The sequence below is a fragment of the Xenopus laevis genome, chromosome 6L, assembly GCF_017654675.1.
Source record: "Xenopus laevis strain J_2021 chromosome 6L, Xenopus_laevis_v10.1, whole genome shotgun sequence".
Lineage (NCBI taxonomy): Eukaryota > Metazoa > Chordata > Amphibia > Anura > Pipidae > Xenopus > Xenopus laevis.
The window spans coordinates 6,493,648-6,510,429 of record NC_054381.1 but is presented as its reverse complement, the minus strand read 5'-3'; the positions used below and the strand labels follow the sequence as shown (position 1 = coordinate 6,510,429).

Below are 16,782 nucleotides of genomic sequence, written 5' to 3'. Positions count from 1 at the left end.
TCACCCCCCTCCCTTCCCCCCCCCCCAGCAGCCAAACAAAAGAACAATGGGAAGGTAACCAGATAGCAGCTCCCTAACACAAGATAACAGCTGCCTGGTAGATCTAAGAACAGCACTCAATAGTAAAAACCCAGGTCCCACTGAGTCGTTCAACTGAACAAGCTGCTCGGATGAGTAGTGAAACGTCTTCATTGATTACTCAGCTAGTCCAGTTGATTGACCTATACTAGATATTCAGTTACATTGAGAAGGAAAAACAGCAGCCTGCCAGAAAGCATTTCTCTCCTAAAGTGCAGGCACAAGTCACATGACCAGGGGCAGCTGGGAAATTGACAAAATGTCTAGCCCCATGTCAGATTTCAAAATCGAATATAAAAAAATCTGTTTGCTCTTTTGAGAAATGGATTTCAGTGCAGAATTCTGCTGGAGCAGCACTATTAACTGGTGCGTTTTGAAAAAAACATGTTTTCCGATGACAGGATCCCTTTAAGTTAACTTTTAGTATGTTATATAATGGCCAATTCTAAACAATATATTAACTGGTCTTCATTATTTATTTTGTATAGTTTTCTAATTATTTGCTGCCTTCTTCTGAGTCTTTCCAGCTTGAACATGGGGGTCACTGACCCCATCTAAAAAAACAAAAGCTCTTTAAGGCTACCCATCTAGGAGCAGATTTATCAAAGGTCGAATTTCAAAGTTATGTGAATTTTTTTTTAACTCAAATAAATTTGAATATACTCACAGCTCGAATGGGAGGTTATTTATGAAAAAAACTCAAAACGTCTTATATTTGATTGAATAATAACGAATCGAATTTGAATCGAGTTTTATTCCTCTGAAATAAAACTCGAATGTCAGGATGGCAATTCACATGTACAAATGGCAGGTTTTAGATGGCGAATATTCACATAAGAACTGTTAACAGGGTCGAGCTGTGATAAATCTCACATTCAAATTCAAATTCAAGATGCCGATTTGATATTCAGATTTGTGAGTAATGACCAAAATTTTTTTTCCAAAATTCTAATTTGAATTTATCATTCAAACCTTTATAAATCTGCCCCTTATTGTAATTGCTACTTTTTATTCCTCATCTTTCTAGTCAGGTCTCTCCTATTCATATTACAGTCTCTTATTCAGATCAATGCATGGTTGCTAGGGTAATTTGGATCCTAGCAACAAGATTGCTGAAATTGCAAACTGGAGAGCTGCTGAATAAAAAGCTAAATAACTCAAAAACCACAAATAATAAAAAATGAAAACCAATTGCAAATTGTCTCACAATATCACTCTCTAAATCATACTAACAGTTAATTTAAAGGTGAACAACCCCTTTAAGGGGCAGATTTATCAAGGGTCGAATTTCGAAGTGGAAAATACTTCGAAATTCGACCATCGAATAGAATCCTCCGACATTTCGAAATTCAAAGTCGGAGGATTTTATTCATCGTACGATCGTATTCCGATCTTAGTATAATCATACGATCGTACTCCGATCGTACTTCGGAACGTACGATTTGAACGATTTTATCGTACGTTTTCAATGATTTTATCGTACGATCGTACGATTTTCCTTCGAATATAAAAAACTTACAAAATTGCTCTGGAAGGTCCCCATAGGCTAACATAGCACTTCAGCAGGTTTAAGTTGGCGAAGTATTGAAGTCGAAGTTTTTTTTAAAGAGACAGTACTTCGATTATCGAATGGTCGAATCGAAGTCGAAGTAAATTCAAGTCGTAGTATCCTATTCGATGGTCGAAGTATTCCAAAAATTACTTTGAATTTCGAATTTTTTAACTTCGCAAATTCCCTCTAATTCACTTCGACCCTTGATAAATCTGCCCCTAAGTGTTGTCACAAATCATCAAGCAGGAAATGAGGGTCTCCTGCAATAAAAGCCTATGCGACAGGGCTGATTAATTATGATGCAGAATGCACTGGTTTCTGAGCTGTCATGTGATGTGAAACTGACGGAATTTCTAACTGGCAGCTAAAAGTGGCAGCACAAGGAAGAGGGGGATAATAGTAGAGGGGTAAAGACAAGAGAAAATGGAAACATTTTTCAGAAAAGGCAGTAAGAGAGAGAGGGTAATAGAACAGAACATTGGCTGCCAGAACAGGAACCCCAAAAGTACTGAATAGGAGGAAAATGGAGAATCAGAAGAAGACGAGAGATGAAGAATAAGCAGAGAAAAGAGAAAAGGATTGGTGGAAAATGAAATCTGATGAATGAATGAAAGGTAATCAAAGGGAAAGTGACCAAGGGAACCAATAGTGTAACCCACAGTAGAAATAAAGCGGGCCTGTCACCCAGACATACAAAGCTGTATAAAAATTAAGCATGAAACCCAAATTCTTTTTTTATTCAAAAATCCATCAAAAATCATATATTGCCTGCCCCTCCTCTACGCCAGAGCAGCCAATTACTTTCACTGTCCATTCTACGCTTCCTAGATTTCACCGCCCTCCTCCTAATAACAATGTCCACAAAAAGGCGCAGTTCTCTCCTAAAGTGCAGGCACAAGTCACATGACTTGGGGCAGCTGGGAAATTGACAAAATGTCTAGCCCTATGTCAGATTTCAAAATTGAATATAAAAAAATCTGTTTGCTCTTTTGAGAAATTCAGTGCAGAATTCTGCTGGAGCAACACTATTAACTGATTCATTTTGAAAAAATTTTTTTTCCCATGACAGTATCCCTTTAAGTGTAAGTGAAGTTTATTTTGCTTGACTAACATCATAAAAGAGAAGCTGGAGTTATTTGGTAGGGTGTCAGGTCCCCTTTAAGACAGAGGGAAAGTCAAGGCATTAATAAATTGGGATTTATGGTCACATGATTCCCTTTCTATTGGGAAACATCCGTCAATATCAGCAGCAGCAAATAATTCATAGCACGGCGGGAATACTTACTGCACTGACGCTAGTGATGTTGTAAAGTGCAAATTTTCTGCCTCGTTCTTTATGACATTTTCGAATTCCCCTCTGAGCGGCCGCACGGATCTGCTCAATCCTATTATTGTCCATAGTGAGAGCGTCAGTGTTGGGCGGCACAGTCAGGCTGAGCAGGACCAGGATCACCCACAGTCCCACCATGTCCTGATTGTTCCTCAGCTTCACTCTGTGTCTGATCTATGGAACATTCATCCCATTTTATAACATTCAGCCGCCCCCAGATGCTTTATCTCCAGACGAGGAACACAAAGAAATTCTTGCTGTGCCTTGAGAAGGGTATTTTCCCAGTTTATTTAAAATCCACATTGTTCTCTTCTTTCGGCAAGAAGTCAGTTCAATAAAATGAATCAGGAATAACCTTTGGAGCCTTTAAACTGCAATTATAAAGATAGTAGTCCAACCAAGTAAGAATTACTCAGCAAGTGAAGGAAGAGGCCCAGGTGCACCGCCCTGAGACTTCAGCAAGAGGAGAGTCCAAAACAGAAATGTGTAGGAACATCACTCACACAGGCAATATTCCACCAGGCAGTAAAAACTGTAGATTATTTATTTCGTCATATCAGCATAGCCCTTCACTTTCGTGTTACACACACTTAGTCACGGGCCTATGACAAAGTGTGTGTAACACGAAACGCAAATATTCTACTGTTTTTACTGCCTGATGTAATATTGCCTTTGTGAGTGTCGTTCCTACACATTTCTGGTTTAAGCCTTTAAACTGCATCACAGATTTATGATATGAAACCAATCCTCTGAATCAAGGGCATCAGTTTAAAGAGGCACAGTTTTAATAATGCCACTTTGATTTTATTATCAACTATTCCTGTGTGCGTATGTATACATGTTTTTCCCAGAATGCTGTGTAATGTTCAGTTAATATTAGGTACAAAGAGTGGCTGACTTGCTTGCTCTATAGGAGAGTTCAGGGCATAAATAAGCACTCATAACAAGGTTACAGATATATAGAAACATTGGGGTAACAGTCACCCTGCTATAGTTCCAGGGGTACCCAGGGTACAAATAATCACTCACCCCAAATCTCCCCCTAACTGACCTTCAGACTGGGCCCCCTTAGCTCACAACAAGGTTACAGATATATAGAAACATTGGGGTAACAGTCACCCTGCTATAGTTCCAGGGGTACCCAGGGCACAAATAAGCACTAACCCCAAATCTCCCCCTAACTGGCCTTCAGGCTGGGCCCCCTTAACTCATAATAAGGGTACAGATATATAGAAACATTGGGGTAACAGTCACCCTGCTATAGTTCCAGGAGTACCAAGGGGAACTAATAAGCACTCACTCTAACCCAACTTTAGGTCGTTACTCTATCCACTGCCTTACCATCATATATTATAGCAGTGAGTGGGTTAGTTGTGGCATATGTAAGGGATCAGACAACCCTTCCCTCTGTTCTGCCTGTGACATCCTCAAGTCCGGTTACAGGCAGGGGAGTGACCGATTGACTGGAAGCCCAAGAAGACATATGGAAAAAATAGGAGGAGCCTTGGTTTGGAGCCAAATGCACAGGATGAACTGGCACAGCTTATAAAGAGCTCCTGCTGCACATCTAGACAGAACCAGTGTGTGTGTGAGAGACTGTATAGGAGTGCAGACAGGTTGCTGTGTTGTGCAAATCTGGAGGAGAGTTTTGCAGCCCTAGAAGTACAGAAAGACCCCATGCTGTTCCCTGCCAAGCTGATAGAGACTTAAAAGGCGAAAAGTGCCACTGGTGAGATTGATCCTGCTGCAGAGCTGCCTGTAGTCTCCAGTGTGACTGCCTCTGAGAGCAGCCTGGTGAGTGAGACACCCAAGGGAGGATATTGGCAAGGCTACAAGTGGGGGCCCCTCTGTGAGGACAGGTCTTTTGTGTGCACCTGCCAAATGGGAGCAGCTACTGAGTTCCAAAGGGAAAAGGTATTTTTGGGAAAAGGTAGCGCTACCTGGGAAATAAGAGCTATTAGGAAAGGACATTCCATTTGAACTGAACTGTGCCTTGTTTAATCCCTTTCAGAGTTGATTTAAATTATGAAGGTAGACTGTCAAGGTTGGGGTTGTTTTCTCTGGAAAAAAGAAGCTTGCAAGGGGACATGATTACACTTTACAAGTACATTAGAGGACATTATAGACAAATAGCAGGGGACCTTTTTACCCATAAAGTGGATCACCGTACCAGAGGCCACCCCTTTAGACTAGAAGAAAATAACTTTCATTTGAAGCAAAGAGGGGGTTCTTCACAGTCAGGACAGTGAGGTTGGGGAATGCACTGCCGGGTGATGTTGTGATGCTGATTCAGTTAATGCCTTTAAGAATGATTTTAATGATTTTTTGGACAGACATAATATCAAAGGCTATTGTGATACTAAACTCTATAGTTAGTATAGGTATGGGTATATAGAATTTAATTAAAAGTAGGGAGGGGTGTGTGTATGTTTGCTGGGTTTTCATTTGGAGGGGTTGAACTTGATGGACTTTGTCTTTTTTCAACCCAATTTAACTATGTAACTTACTATGTAACTATGATTGGGACTGTGTTGGAACATGTACTAGTGAGTTCAATAGGTCCCCAGTGTCTTCAGTGCACGAGTGTTCTATGTATTAGACTGCCTGCTTTCTTCTTTTATTTGACTTTTCCTATAAAAAAGTTATATTGGTTTACTGCAAACTGTGTGTTTATTGTTCCAAGTAGAATCCCCTATTCCTCAGTGCCCACTAGGTGAAGGCACTGTGCAGTATCCCAGTATCCCTGTATCTTTCACCAAATTGCAAAGAAAATTCAGTCTGCTGAAGGGTTAAATATGTGGGTGTAACTCCATTCTACCAAAGGTGTCAGCAAAGGGTTACACGCATAATATACAGTTTGGGCTACAGACAGTAATGGCGGTGGTGCAGGAACAGGAATAGCTCCCAACTTTGAATCCTATATAAATACGGCAGCTTCTGTACCAAGATTGACACATAAGAAACAGAGAAATATCAATGACACATTACTGCAGTGTGTTTATTGTTTTGATATCTTTTATATTATTATGGAAAAGACAGGGGAGCATGAGTCTGTTCTTTTAAACCCGGGGCGTCTTCTCTGCACAATTTTCCTTGCGGAAGGAATCTAAAATATAATAAAAAGATATGTTATTTTTTTCCCCAGAATTCCATTGTTATTGTGCAGGCCAAAATGTAAGTTTGACTGAGCAATGAATGAGCCAATTTACCTTCTCGTTGTAAGTGTTACAGGCAGGGACAGTGTTAATATCCTGATATTCAGAGATAATTATAGAGCACATTTCCACCAACTGCAACAGAGACAGAACCATTTAATTGCTCTTTTATGTTAAACAAATACAACCAGCATCAAGCAGAACTAGTTGCCTATTGGTTTAAAGGCAACATTTGCCACCTGCCCCCTAAAATCCTCAGAGCTACCAGCCCAGAAAGCAGTCACACCTCATGACTTCTGAGAGACACAACATCAGTTTAAAGAAATACATTTAGGTAATTTCCATTTTTTCAGAGGATTCTTTTACTGTATATGTTTCCTATACCATATTTGTCCCAAGGATGCCGTGAAGTGGCATGATTTCTATATTTGTAGTAAAGAACACTCTAGCTGATTACCAATAAATAATCACCCCGTTATCTTAAAGGCACATTCCTCAATCTTTTTCTTCTCTGACTTAAGGCAACTTATTTTTTTGTACAACTTCACGATCTGGCTGGGAAATCTGCAAAGACACACATTTATCTATTATTTTCTCAAGCAACAGAACTGTATGCAGTCTCGGCATCTCACTTGTTTGAGTTTGAGGATCCACTGAATGAAGAAACTCTAGAACAGGGGAGAGAAAGAATGCAAAGATAAAAGAGAAACAAGGTGATAGAAGCTAGAAGAGGAAAACAGGACAAAAGGAGGTAACAAATGGAAAGGTCCATATAAAATCACCATGCTGCATGACTAAATGGCAGGTACTATCAGGATCAGCCCGGGATTTGAACTCCTGAACTTTGTTTTATTCTGGACACTGGTTGCATATGCCTCATGAGCCACTGGGGGCTCTTGGGGCTGATCCTAAATTCTTGTGTTTGATGTTTCTGTTATCTGCCTGTTCACAGTATGTTTCCACCCACCTCGTTTACCCTCATGTGTCTCCCATTCCTAATCACCTTCCCTTTATAAACCTCGCCCTGAGCTTTCAGGGCTGAGTCATTGATTGTAATTTGTTTGTTCCTGACCTGCATGCCTGAATCTTGTTCCTGAATCTTGTTCCTGAATCTTGTTCCTGAATCTTGTTCCTGAATCTTGTTCCTGAATCTTGTTATTTGTATCCTGTTATCTGTATCCTGTTACCTGGAAACCTTCATTTTTTAATACCTTGTATTTTGTTCCTGAGTGAGTACCTTTTGTTCCGGTGTTCCCCAATTTTTCCCTCACCTTGTGGTTATCCTGATTAGCCTTTTTGACTGTTCCCGCCTTTTTGTTTTCTGTGTTCTGGCTGCCATTAAATCTACTATTTACTTTCATCATGTCTTTGCCTCCAATCACCTATGGCTACACCACCTATGGCTCCCACCATATCCACTCCCCATGGAGTGGCTTTCCTCGGTTACAGCGGTTCCCCGTTTTAAACCTTACAGGTACACTGTGTTGCACTACAAAAAGATCTGAAGAGAAGAATGAAGAAACTCTAGAACGGGGAGAGAAAGAATGCAGGGATAAAAGAGAAACAAGGTGGGAGAAGCAAGAAGAGAAAAACAGGACACAAGGAGGTAACAAAGGGAAAGGTCCATATAAAATCCCCATGCTGCATGGTAAATTAGTAAATACACTGTGTTGCACCACAAAAAGAACTGAAGAAAAGAATGAAGAAACTCTAGAAAAGGGGAGAAAAAGAGTTTATAGACTTTTTTTATAGTCTTCAGCCATCCAAAATGTTGGTCTCCAGCCACAGACTGATGTGTTGTTTATGCAAGAAGGAATTTTCTGTAGGCTTTTCTAGGGAAATCACAGTGTTTCCATTTAGCAGATGATCAGTTGAACAGAAAACCAATAAATAACATGTGGAATCTTCACTCTGGGTTTCAGAAAAATAACCAACCTGCATGGTCGAGGCTAAATAAATGTTGCCCCCGGTTAAAAGTCTGCCAGTCCTCATAATCATGGTTGGTGGTGGTGTGACCAGACCTTTCCTTCCATAGGCAGCTTAACTAGTATCGAATTCTAAAAACAATAATAAAAGATCAAAGTCTCTAGTGGTAAATTAGCTTTTTTCCTGCCGTGGAAACTTGGGAAGTCATGGCACCCTTGAAGGAAATTCTTATTAATAACTCCATGATAAAGGTAACCCTTCTCTGGTTATATCTTCTAAAATGGTGCAATTAATTCACTGTGCTTACACAACTGAAATGACCGCCAGCCTTGGGGAAGCCCAGGGAATTGTAGTAAGACCTGAAGTGAGAAAACTCTTATAGGCAGAATAATGTTCTTTTGTGCTTTGGGCTCCCCAAACTAATAATGCATTTGGGATTGGACCAAATACAAATCTTGAAAAAAATTCAGAGATTCGGGGACTGCAGAATCCAAGCCCTTAAATCTAAGCAACTTTGCAATATACATTTTAAATTCCATATAAAGTGATTTCCAATGCAAGTGCAGCGATTGCGACATGATCAGAGACGGGTGCGCCATCGAGGGCTTCCCTATTCTGCAATCTGGGCCCTCCTTGTATATGTGTGTGTGTGTGTGTGTACAAGAAATCCAGATTCACAGGAGGCAGTGATTTATGGGTTAATTTATAGAATGGAACAGCTAATGGAGTCTCTTGCCCAATCTTACCAGTTTACAAAGTCCAAATATAGTTCGATTCCGAGGAAGCTTGGATCACTCCCAAAAGTCCAGCGTCAACTCAGGTTCTCCTCCACCTGTTAGCAAATTCTTCCAAACGTAAAGTCGCTGTATTCCTCCAAATAAATTTGGGGAGGGAGAATAACAGAAATAAATTTCATATAGTGTAGTATTTTTAAACGTTTTTTTGCTGACCCCCTTGAGTATTGTGTGCACACAGGGTGAAAAACTAATAGCAAGGGCTGCACATATTGGCTACTTTTTAATGTAATTTTCTTTACAATTGCTTTGAGTTTAAGTTTGGCACGAAATATTGGATGACACAATTATAGTGTGAATTGTGAAGCACGTTGGTTTTAAATAGACACCAAGGGGGTCAGCAAAAAAACGTTTAAAAATACTACACTATATGAAATTTATTTCTGTTATTCTCCCTCCCCAAATTTATTTGGAGGAATACAGCGACTTGACGTTTGGAAGAACTTACCAGTTTACAGTCAGGTTCATGACTAAGAATTATTTATTTTCTGTACAGAAGAAGCTATTTGTTTTTGTCTTTATATGGATGTAACCCCTTTTTGGCCACCAGCCTGTGCCAAAGGAGACTGACAAGGATGGGGTTGTTTTCTCTTTCTCATACCAATTTAACTATGTAACTATGTAAGTTATGCAGGAGTGACACCTACTAGCACCCTCCAGTATCTGCCAGATACGCTGCACAGGGACAAGGGCTTCTGCCCCTACCAAGCCTCTAGGTAGACCCTGTAGCTGGAGAAGCAGGGGATTTCCACCATGTGGGGTATTTAACCCTACGGGTCCCTACATGGATAATATTGGCTTTCCTCTTCATTCACTCTTCAGCTTGGTTTCAGGTTTTACATGGTGGTTTTAGCTTTGTGGCAAATATGGTTGAAGTGAGGTTGAGACCTGAGCAGTCTTCTCAGCAGACCCACATCCCACTCAGACCTTCTAACCCAATGTCACAGAACAGAACTGCATCAGTTGTTCCTGCACCCTGACCTGCTACCCCTTGTCCTTCTGTAATAGTACAACATGTTCATTTTATTGTATTTTTCATTTGTTCCCAAGAGGCTCCTCTCATAATTTTACCAAATAAATGACCAAATCATTCTCCATTTGATTTCAAAGATGAATTTACATTGTCGGCATATTTCTGAGCTAATCCAAGAACCACACGGCACAATATGTTTTTCTTTCATCTTTTAAAACCTCCCTGCTGGTCGCCTTGCTGTTTGTTACAACATTCAGTCCCTGGGTTGATGGCAGAACTGATGTAGGGACTCAAGGGACTGTTTAAAGGCACAGCCCAATAGTTGTGCCTGGTGACAGAGCTGACCAGCAAGAATTCTCTCCACATGTTCCTTATGGTCACCAGGTAATGGGAATACAGGAGAAAAGATCTTCACTGCATTGTGTCCTATACAAAGGGGAGGGCAGTATTTCCAGACATTTGTTACAAATTACTGTTTACTCATTGAGTAATGGGCAAGAAGAAAGGGAATACTACAATAATGTAATTCCGAGCAAAAGTTCTCCAAACTGCTCACAGCAAGATGTTGTTGTTTGTGTTAATTAATGATGAAACCCTTCCTTGAGCAATATACCCAGTGTTTCACACTTCCTTTCAGTAGAACATTCCAGTTCTGAAAAACATTGCATGTTAACCCAGAAAAGCCCAGCCTGTGAATGTTTTACATATTTACTTACACCATAAGTAATAAGAATTAGACATTAGTGGTTCCCAAACTTTGGGGCTTGTACCTTAGGACACAGTGGCGGGGGACTCGATGGCTAGTTAGTGTGGCAATTGAGGCTATTTGCTGGGCTATATTTTCGGAACAGTTTACTGCATTCAATAATAAGGAGTTTATTTACTAAAATTTGAATTTACCTCATATTTTAATTTAAAAAAAAGTACAACCAAACTGCCATGCCCAATTTTATCTTATTTAGTTATAAAAATAAAAAAACTCGATTTAATTGGATTGTGGAAAAACCCGATAAGACTCTTTTCCGAGAACTTTTCGGGCTTTTTTCCCGAATAGCTTGAATTTTTCGAATTTTTGCCTGAAAAACCCCAAATAAGTCAGATTTTAGGGTTAAACCCAGCGCAGACCACAAAAACTTCAAATTGAGGTAGGTGCCTCTTCCACCGAGATGGCGGATTTGGGTGAGGTTTTTTTCCTCTAAAAGTTCAATTTCTCTAGTGAAAAAAACTGAAATTTTTCAAGATTTTAATATTCAGATTTTTATAAATGACCCCCTAAATGTTTCATCAAGAGACTTGGAGACTTTGGTGGAGAACTGAATTTTCCTATTTTCCATATTCAAGGCTTCTTTTTTCATTCTTATTTTTTTTCATGCTCTTTGTTATATGTAACAGAGACTGGGGACATTGTTGCCTTATATATTATTGCCAGTACAACTGCAAGGTACAGCAATGTATACATGTTTAAGGATATCATGTTCGCTCTACGCTGTGTGCGTGTGTTCGCGTACACAAATTTTGAAACCAGCGCACTCAACAAATTGTGGTGCACACAAAGAATTTTTTACTCACATAGACAAGAAGAAATTAGAGGGAACAATGAAATCAGTGCACCATAGCCAAAGTCAATGAACCCCAACCACTGGCTCATGAGTAACATGTTGCTCTCCGACCCCTTGGATGTTTTCGCAGTTGCCTCAAAGCATGTACTTATTTTTGGATACCAGGCTTGGAGGCAAGTTTTGGTTGTATAGAAACCAGGTGTACTGCCAAGTAGAGATCCTGTAGGCTGCCAGACCACATAGGGGCTACCAAATGGCCAATCACAGCCCTTATTTGGCATACTCAGGAACATTTTCATGCTTGTGTTGTTCCCCAACATCTGAATTTGACTTGAAGTTCAAGTTCGGACTAGGGATTCGCTGAATGCAGGATTCGTTTCGGGATATGGCCAGGATTCTGCCTTTTTCAGCAGGATTCGGACAAATCTTTCTGCACGGCAGAACCAAATCTGAATCCTAATTTACATATGCAAATTAGGGGTGGAGAGGGAAATTGTGTGACTTTGTTACAAAATTAAGAAATATATGCAAATAAGGATTCGGCAGAATCTTTCGCGAAGGATTCGGCCGTATCCAAAATAGTGGATTTGGTGCATCCCTTGTTTGGACATGTCCATACCAGTGTCAGACTGGGACACCACCCAAAAACTTTAGACCAGGGGCCCACCAAAGAACCATAGATCAGGGTCCCACTCTCAGTACTATTATTATTCTTCTCCTCACTCAACCTCTATTCTCCTAGTCTCTATTATTTCCATACTATAGTCTATTATTCCATCTATTTAGCCTCTTTTTTTCTAAAAGAAATAGGAAATGGCCATAAAATAGACCAAATCTTCAGCAGCACAAGGGCCCCCTGACACTTGAGCCCACAAGGAGTTTTCCTGGTTTCCCGGTGGGCCAGTCCAACACCTAAACTGCAAGTCTTAATATATCCTTACATTTAGGCTAAGCAGTTGCATCTAAGTGGCAAGTCTGGGCCTATATACACACACCATATGTTAAGCAGTTACTTGCCATATTTATGCAACCTGAATGCCAACTGAGCCAGTGACTAGCAATTGTACCAGTCATAGTACAGGAGGACAACCTCAATCACCTAGTGCCTAGGGAAAGTGCCAGTTGCACCTATTCATGTGAAGAAGAAGCACAAAGCAGTACCAACAGGTACATGGTAACCCTGCATTTTATATGCGAATGTGCACACTACTTTTTTCAACCCAAAAATCCCAAAAGGTCAGTGCAAGGAGGTTTTTATTAATAGAAAATGGACAGTATGTGTAGGAACAAAAAATCCACACAACAAGATATTTTAACATATTTATTAAGCTCAAAGTATACATGGTTTTCTGAACTCGGCTAAAATTCACAAAATAAGAAAGCACCGGGGTCATTTGTTTTACCACTACGATCAGTGGGTTTGTGAGTGAATGTGAAGCTTGGACTGTTTATTTCATTCACCCACGCTGATTTGTTTTGTTTCTGGACCATTGAAGCTGTTTGTTCCTGGGGCTAAATTGGCAAGCTGGCACCATTTATGTTTTGTCTCTAGAGGTAAACATTTGGTTTGAATCCAAAATATCAGCTCTGTAGGGGTAAAGCTGGGCAACTGTACTAGTCTTGGCTCAACACATTTGGGATTCCACTGTGTCTCGGTTCCTTGAGATTCTGGTGCCCTGATGACCACCTATAGAATGTACGCAGGGCATTGGGCAACCAAAGGTGACCGGAGCCACAGAGCAAGTGGATTCAGCCGCATACAGGGATCTCTAAGATACTGGCCTCTGTTTGGCCAACTTTAAGGAAACAAGAAGGATGTCACCTTTAAATAACAAGGCTGCTTTTTGCAAATCTAACTTTATATAAAGCATACGGTGCAAAAACTCTCATTATTGGCCATTAGAGGAAATGAATTACAAAGCAGTGAATTAACAACATTGAATATTAACAGCATTCGCAGGCATGTGGCCACCCTATGGCATTTAGGGACCATTTTCTCTATATTCTCAGTTCCTATTTATTCTCTGTTTATTCTCTGTTTATTCGCCCTATAAATGAGTATGATCCGGGCCTCTTGCGCCTGTTCTTGGCATCTTTTATCATCTGCCTGCTGCCACTTTCTTCTTTTGAGCTTTCAGAATTGAATTGCTGCAACTGTAAGGGATAAATTAATGGATTTGTGCACTGGGCTTGGTACTTACACATAACATAAAAAGAAAAGTCTAAAGACCAGTCTGCATTTTACAATTAAAATAGGAGATAAAAACACTAAACAGACAACAACAACCAAGGTACATGTTCACCCTCTCTCCTGCTGTAGAAGGACAGTGAATGATTTAGTGTCTCTACCGCCCAATACAAGGAGAGATAAAGTGCTCTCTCTTCTCCATTACTTGGGCTTGCAGGGATAACATGTCATAGACAGACAATATTTATTGGACCTGTGAGGGCCAAAGTGAAAGAATAGATCATTTCCGGTGCCCAAGAGCCCAAATGCCATGTCAAGTCCTTTTAAAATCCTGGACTTCCATAATGGCACCTCTGTTTTGTTATGGCACCTCCATCTCTTACATTGCTCACCCTCATGAATTCTGATATTTGCCTGATACTAATTGTGCAGATACTAATTGTTCCTGATTGGCTCTATGGCTGATATGGCAGTTCTATGGCAGTTCCTACTAACAGATTTTTTTGGGAGACCTACCTGCTCAGGAACATCATCACACACTGGGACAGTAACAATGTTTTGATCTTCGAAGACAGTTAATGAGCAGATTTTCACCAACTACAAGAAAAAAGCCATTGTTTTAATAAACTGTGATAATAAAATGTAATGCAAGAAAATAAATGGTAAACAAAAAAAGTGGTGTCACAGAGAAAAAAAGTAGGTCAATGTGTAAAGGAACTTTGGGGTAGAGAGGAACCAAAAGGAAAACAGAATGGCAGAGGAAAGGACACTGCACTGGTCGGACTAGAGAATTAAATTATACAAAATGATGGAAAAATGTGAGGAAACATGGATATATAGAGAGCAGAAGAGCAGCCACAAAGGCTGGAAAGATGGACAGTGAGACAAAATAAATGAATGTACTGTTGAACAATCAGTTAATTGTCAGTGGAAGAAGCATAGGAATGGCATAGGAATAGCAGAAGTGAATAAGTGAATAAAGAGTGGTAGAAAGAGAGTAATGGAAGTAAAAAGAGTGGTTGAAAGAGAGAAAGTGAAAAAAAGAGTGGTAGGAAAATAAGAAGGGAAGGAGAAAGAGTGGTAGAAAGAGAGTAAGGGAAGAAGAAATAGTGGTAGAAAGAGAGGAAGAGAAGAAGACAGAGTGGTAGAATGAGAGTAAGGGAAGAATAAAGAGTGGTAGAAAAATAAGAAGGGAAGAAGAAAGAGTGGTAGAAAGAAAGGAAAGGAAGAACAGTGTGGTAGAAAGAGAGTAAGAGAAGAAGAAAGAGTGGTAGAAAGAGAGTAAGGGAAGAATAAAGAGTGGTAGAAAAATAAGAAGGGAAGAAGAAAGAGTGGTAGAAAGAGAGTAAGGGAAGAATAAAGAGTGGTAGAAAAATAAGAAGGGGGAAGAAAGAGTGGTAGAAAGAGAGAAAAGGAAGAACAGAGTGGTAGAATGAGAGTAAGAAGAAGAAAGAGTGGTAGAAAGAGAGGAAGTGAAAAAGAAAGAGTGGTAGAATGAGAGTAAGGGAATAACAAAGTGTGGTATAAAGAGAAGAAGGGAAGAATAACGAGTGTTAGTAAGAGGGGAAGTGAAGAAGAAAGAGTGGTAGAAAGAGAATAAGGGAGGAAAGAGCAGTAGAAAGACATGTAGAACAGTGGGGGGGATTACTGTAATAACAAATGTATATGTATAGTTATAGGTGTACTGGGCTCGGCACTTACAAACACATAACATAAAGGGAAAAGTCCAAAGATCTTTCTATAGAAAGGGGGTGAGTAATGCAAATATGTGTGAGTAATAGTTGGTAATACCCAATTAGAGTCTAAAGGAAAGAGATGCTAAACTTTCCCAATAAGGTAAAACATTCAGTTTTCATTCATCGTATTGTGACTAAGTTGAAACCCTACCAGGCCCTACCCAGAACACTTACTTTTTGGCCCTCGCAGCAACTCAATCTCCAATAGGTTGGAGTCTAATCAAGTGATCGGTTTAGCGATTGCCACTGAAATTAATGTTTACTTGCCTGAGACATAAGCAGTGACAGGGGTTGGGGGCAAAAATACATGCAACCAGGAAAGGAATTCTATAGGGTTACATGCATCATAGTCTATGGGACTATTTCTATTATACCCCACCAACCCAGTATATCACTGCCATCCTCAGGAACCTACAACTAACTGTGTGGAGGCAGATAAGTCTAGGGATGTCACTGTATCAATGGCTGATCCTACTGACCGTATTTTATGGAGCTGACTAAATGAATACGGCTCTATCTCTTTTTTCTCTGTCTCTGTATAGGTGACTTATGTTGATAAATATTCTTTGCTTACCCCTCCATCTTTAAAGGAACATTTCCGCAGTCTTTTTCTTACTGATCCCTCACAGTAGGTTTCTTTGATGGTAAAATGGACAACCCGTGGATTTCTTGAATGAGGCTAAAAATAAAGATAGAAACAGACAATCCCTAATATTCAGTGCAAGATGGCAGATGCAGCAGGGTAGATAACATTATACAGGGACTTAGATGGGCCAAAAGCTGAAATACTCACCCTACTGGAACTGGGGATGATATCGAGGAGATTAAACGCCCATTCATTGCCTTGCTCTGTGTTATACAGGTCTACAGCTCTGCTGAGGGGTGAGAACAATGGGACACTCCTATTATCTTCCAGGTAGAAAGCCCAAATGTTCTGCCCCATGGCCAGACTGGCCAACACAAGTATCACCCAGGTAACCCCCATTCCAAAATAGTCTGATCTTCACAGAGAAACTGGTGTCTGGGAGTGAAGATCTTCTATTTATGGTCCTCAGCTGCTCTGCTATATGGAGTCACTAGGGGAGGAGGGTTTTGCTCTTGCAATCCATATCCTCTGTCTTCTTGTTCTCTTTTAAAAAAAAATAGTGCTATTTTGGGTAGGAATTGCCAACAAGAATGATGCTGTGTATTAGATTTTAGTATTCCCACCACAAAGACTTAGTGAGAAATATGAATTTGTTTTCAAACAGAACTTGATATTTGTATATATTATTTTGCAATGCCTTCTAGGAAATATTCACAATACTCTGCGCTTCCTCTAAACCCTCGTCTTGGCTTCAGAGGGGGAAGTTGACACTAAACGGAACCTTACTTTGCACGAACCCTGAGCAACACTGCAGCCTTTATTTTTATATCTATTAATTTGTCTAGCCATATACTGACCTATCTATCTAATAACTGCTCTTAAGTTTACTTGTCTAGTAACCCTCA

The 16,782-nt window shown here is 40.1% G+C and overlaps 1 protein-coding gene across 1 annotated transcript; it reads right to left on the bottom strand.

The window, feature by feature from the left end:
• Positions 1 to 12,674: 12,674 nt before the first annotated feature.
• camp1.L (cathelicidin antimicrobial peptide 1 L homeolog) lies at positions 12,675 to 16,527 on the bottom strand. The gene is made up of 4 exons (XM_018266954.2): positions 16,085 to 16,527; positions 15,866 to 15,970; positions 14,072 to 14,152; positions 12,675 to 13,521 (listed from the first exon to the last, which is right to left on the bottom strand). The coding sequence occupies exons 1-4, from the start codon at positions 16,274 to 16,276 to the stop codon at positions 13,396 to 13,398; spliced, it is 504 nt and encodes a 167-aa protein (XP_018122443.1). The 5' UTR covers positions 16,277 to 16,527; the 3' UTR covers positions 12,675 to 13,395.
• Between the last annotated feature and the right edge of the window lie 255 nt (positions 16,528 to 16,782).

Bases quoted from the DNA above. Each gene is read 5' to 3' on its own strand.
- camp1.L (XM_018266954.2), bottom strand. From the start codon at position 16,276: ATGGGGGTTACCTGGGTGATACTTGTGTTGGCCAGTCTGGCCATGGGG. The intron at 15,971-16,084 runs GTGAGTATTTCA...CTTTATTTTTAG, and splicing joins TCATCCCCAGTTCCAGTAGG to CCTCATTCAAGAAATCCACG. The intron at 14,153-15,865 runs GTAAGCAAAGAA...TTTTTCTTGTAG, and splicing joins GTTCCTTTAAAGATGGAGGG to TTGGTGAAAATCTGCTCATT.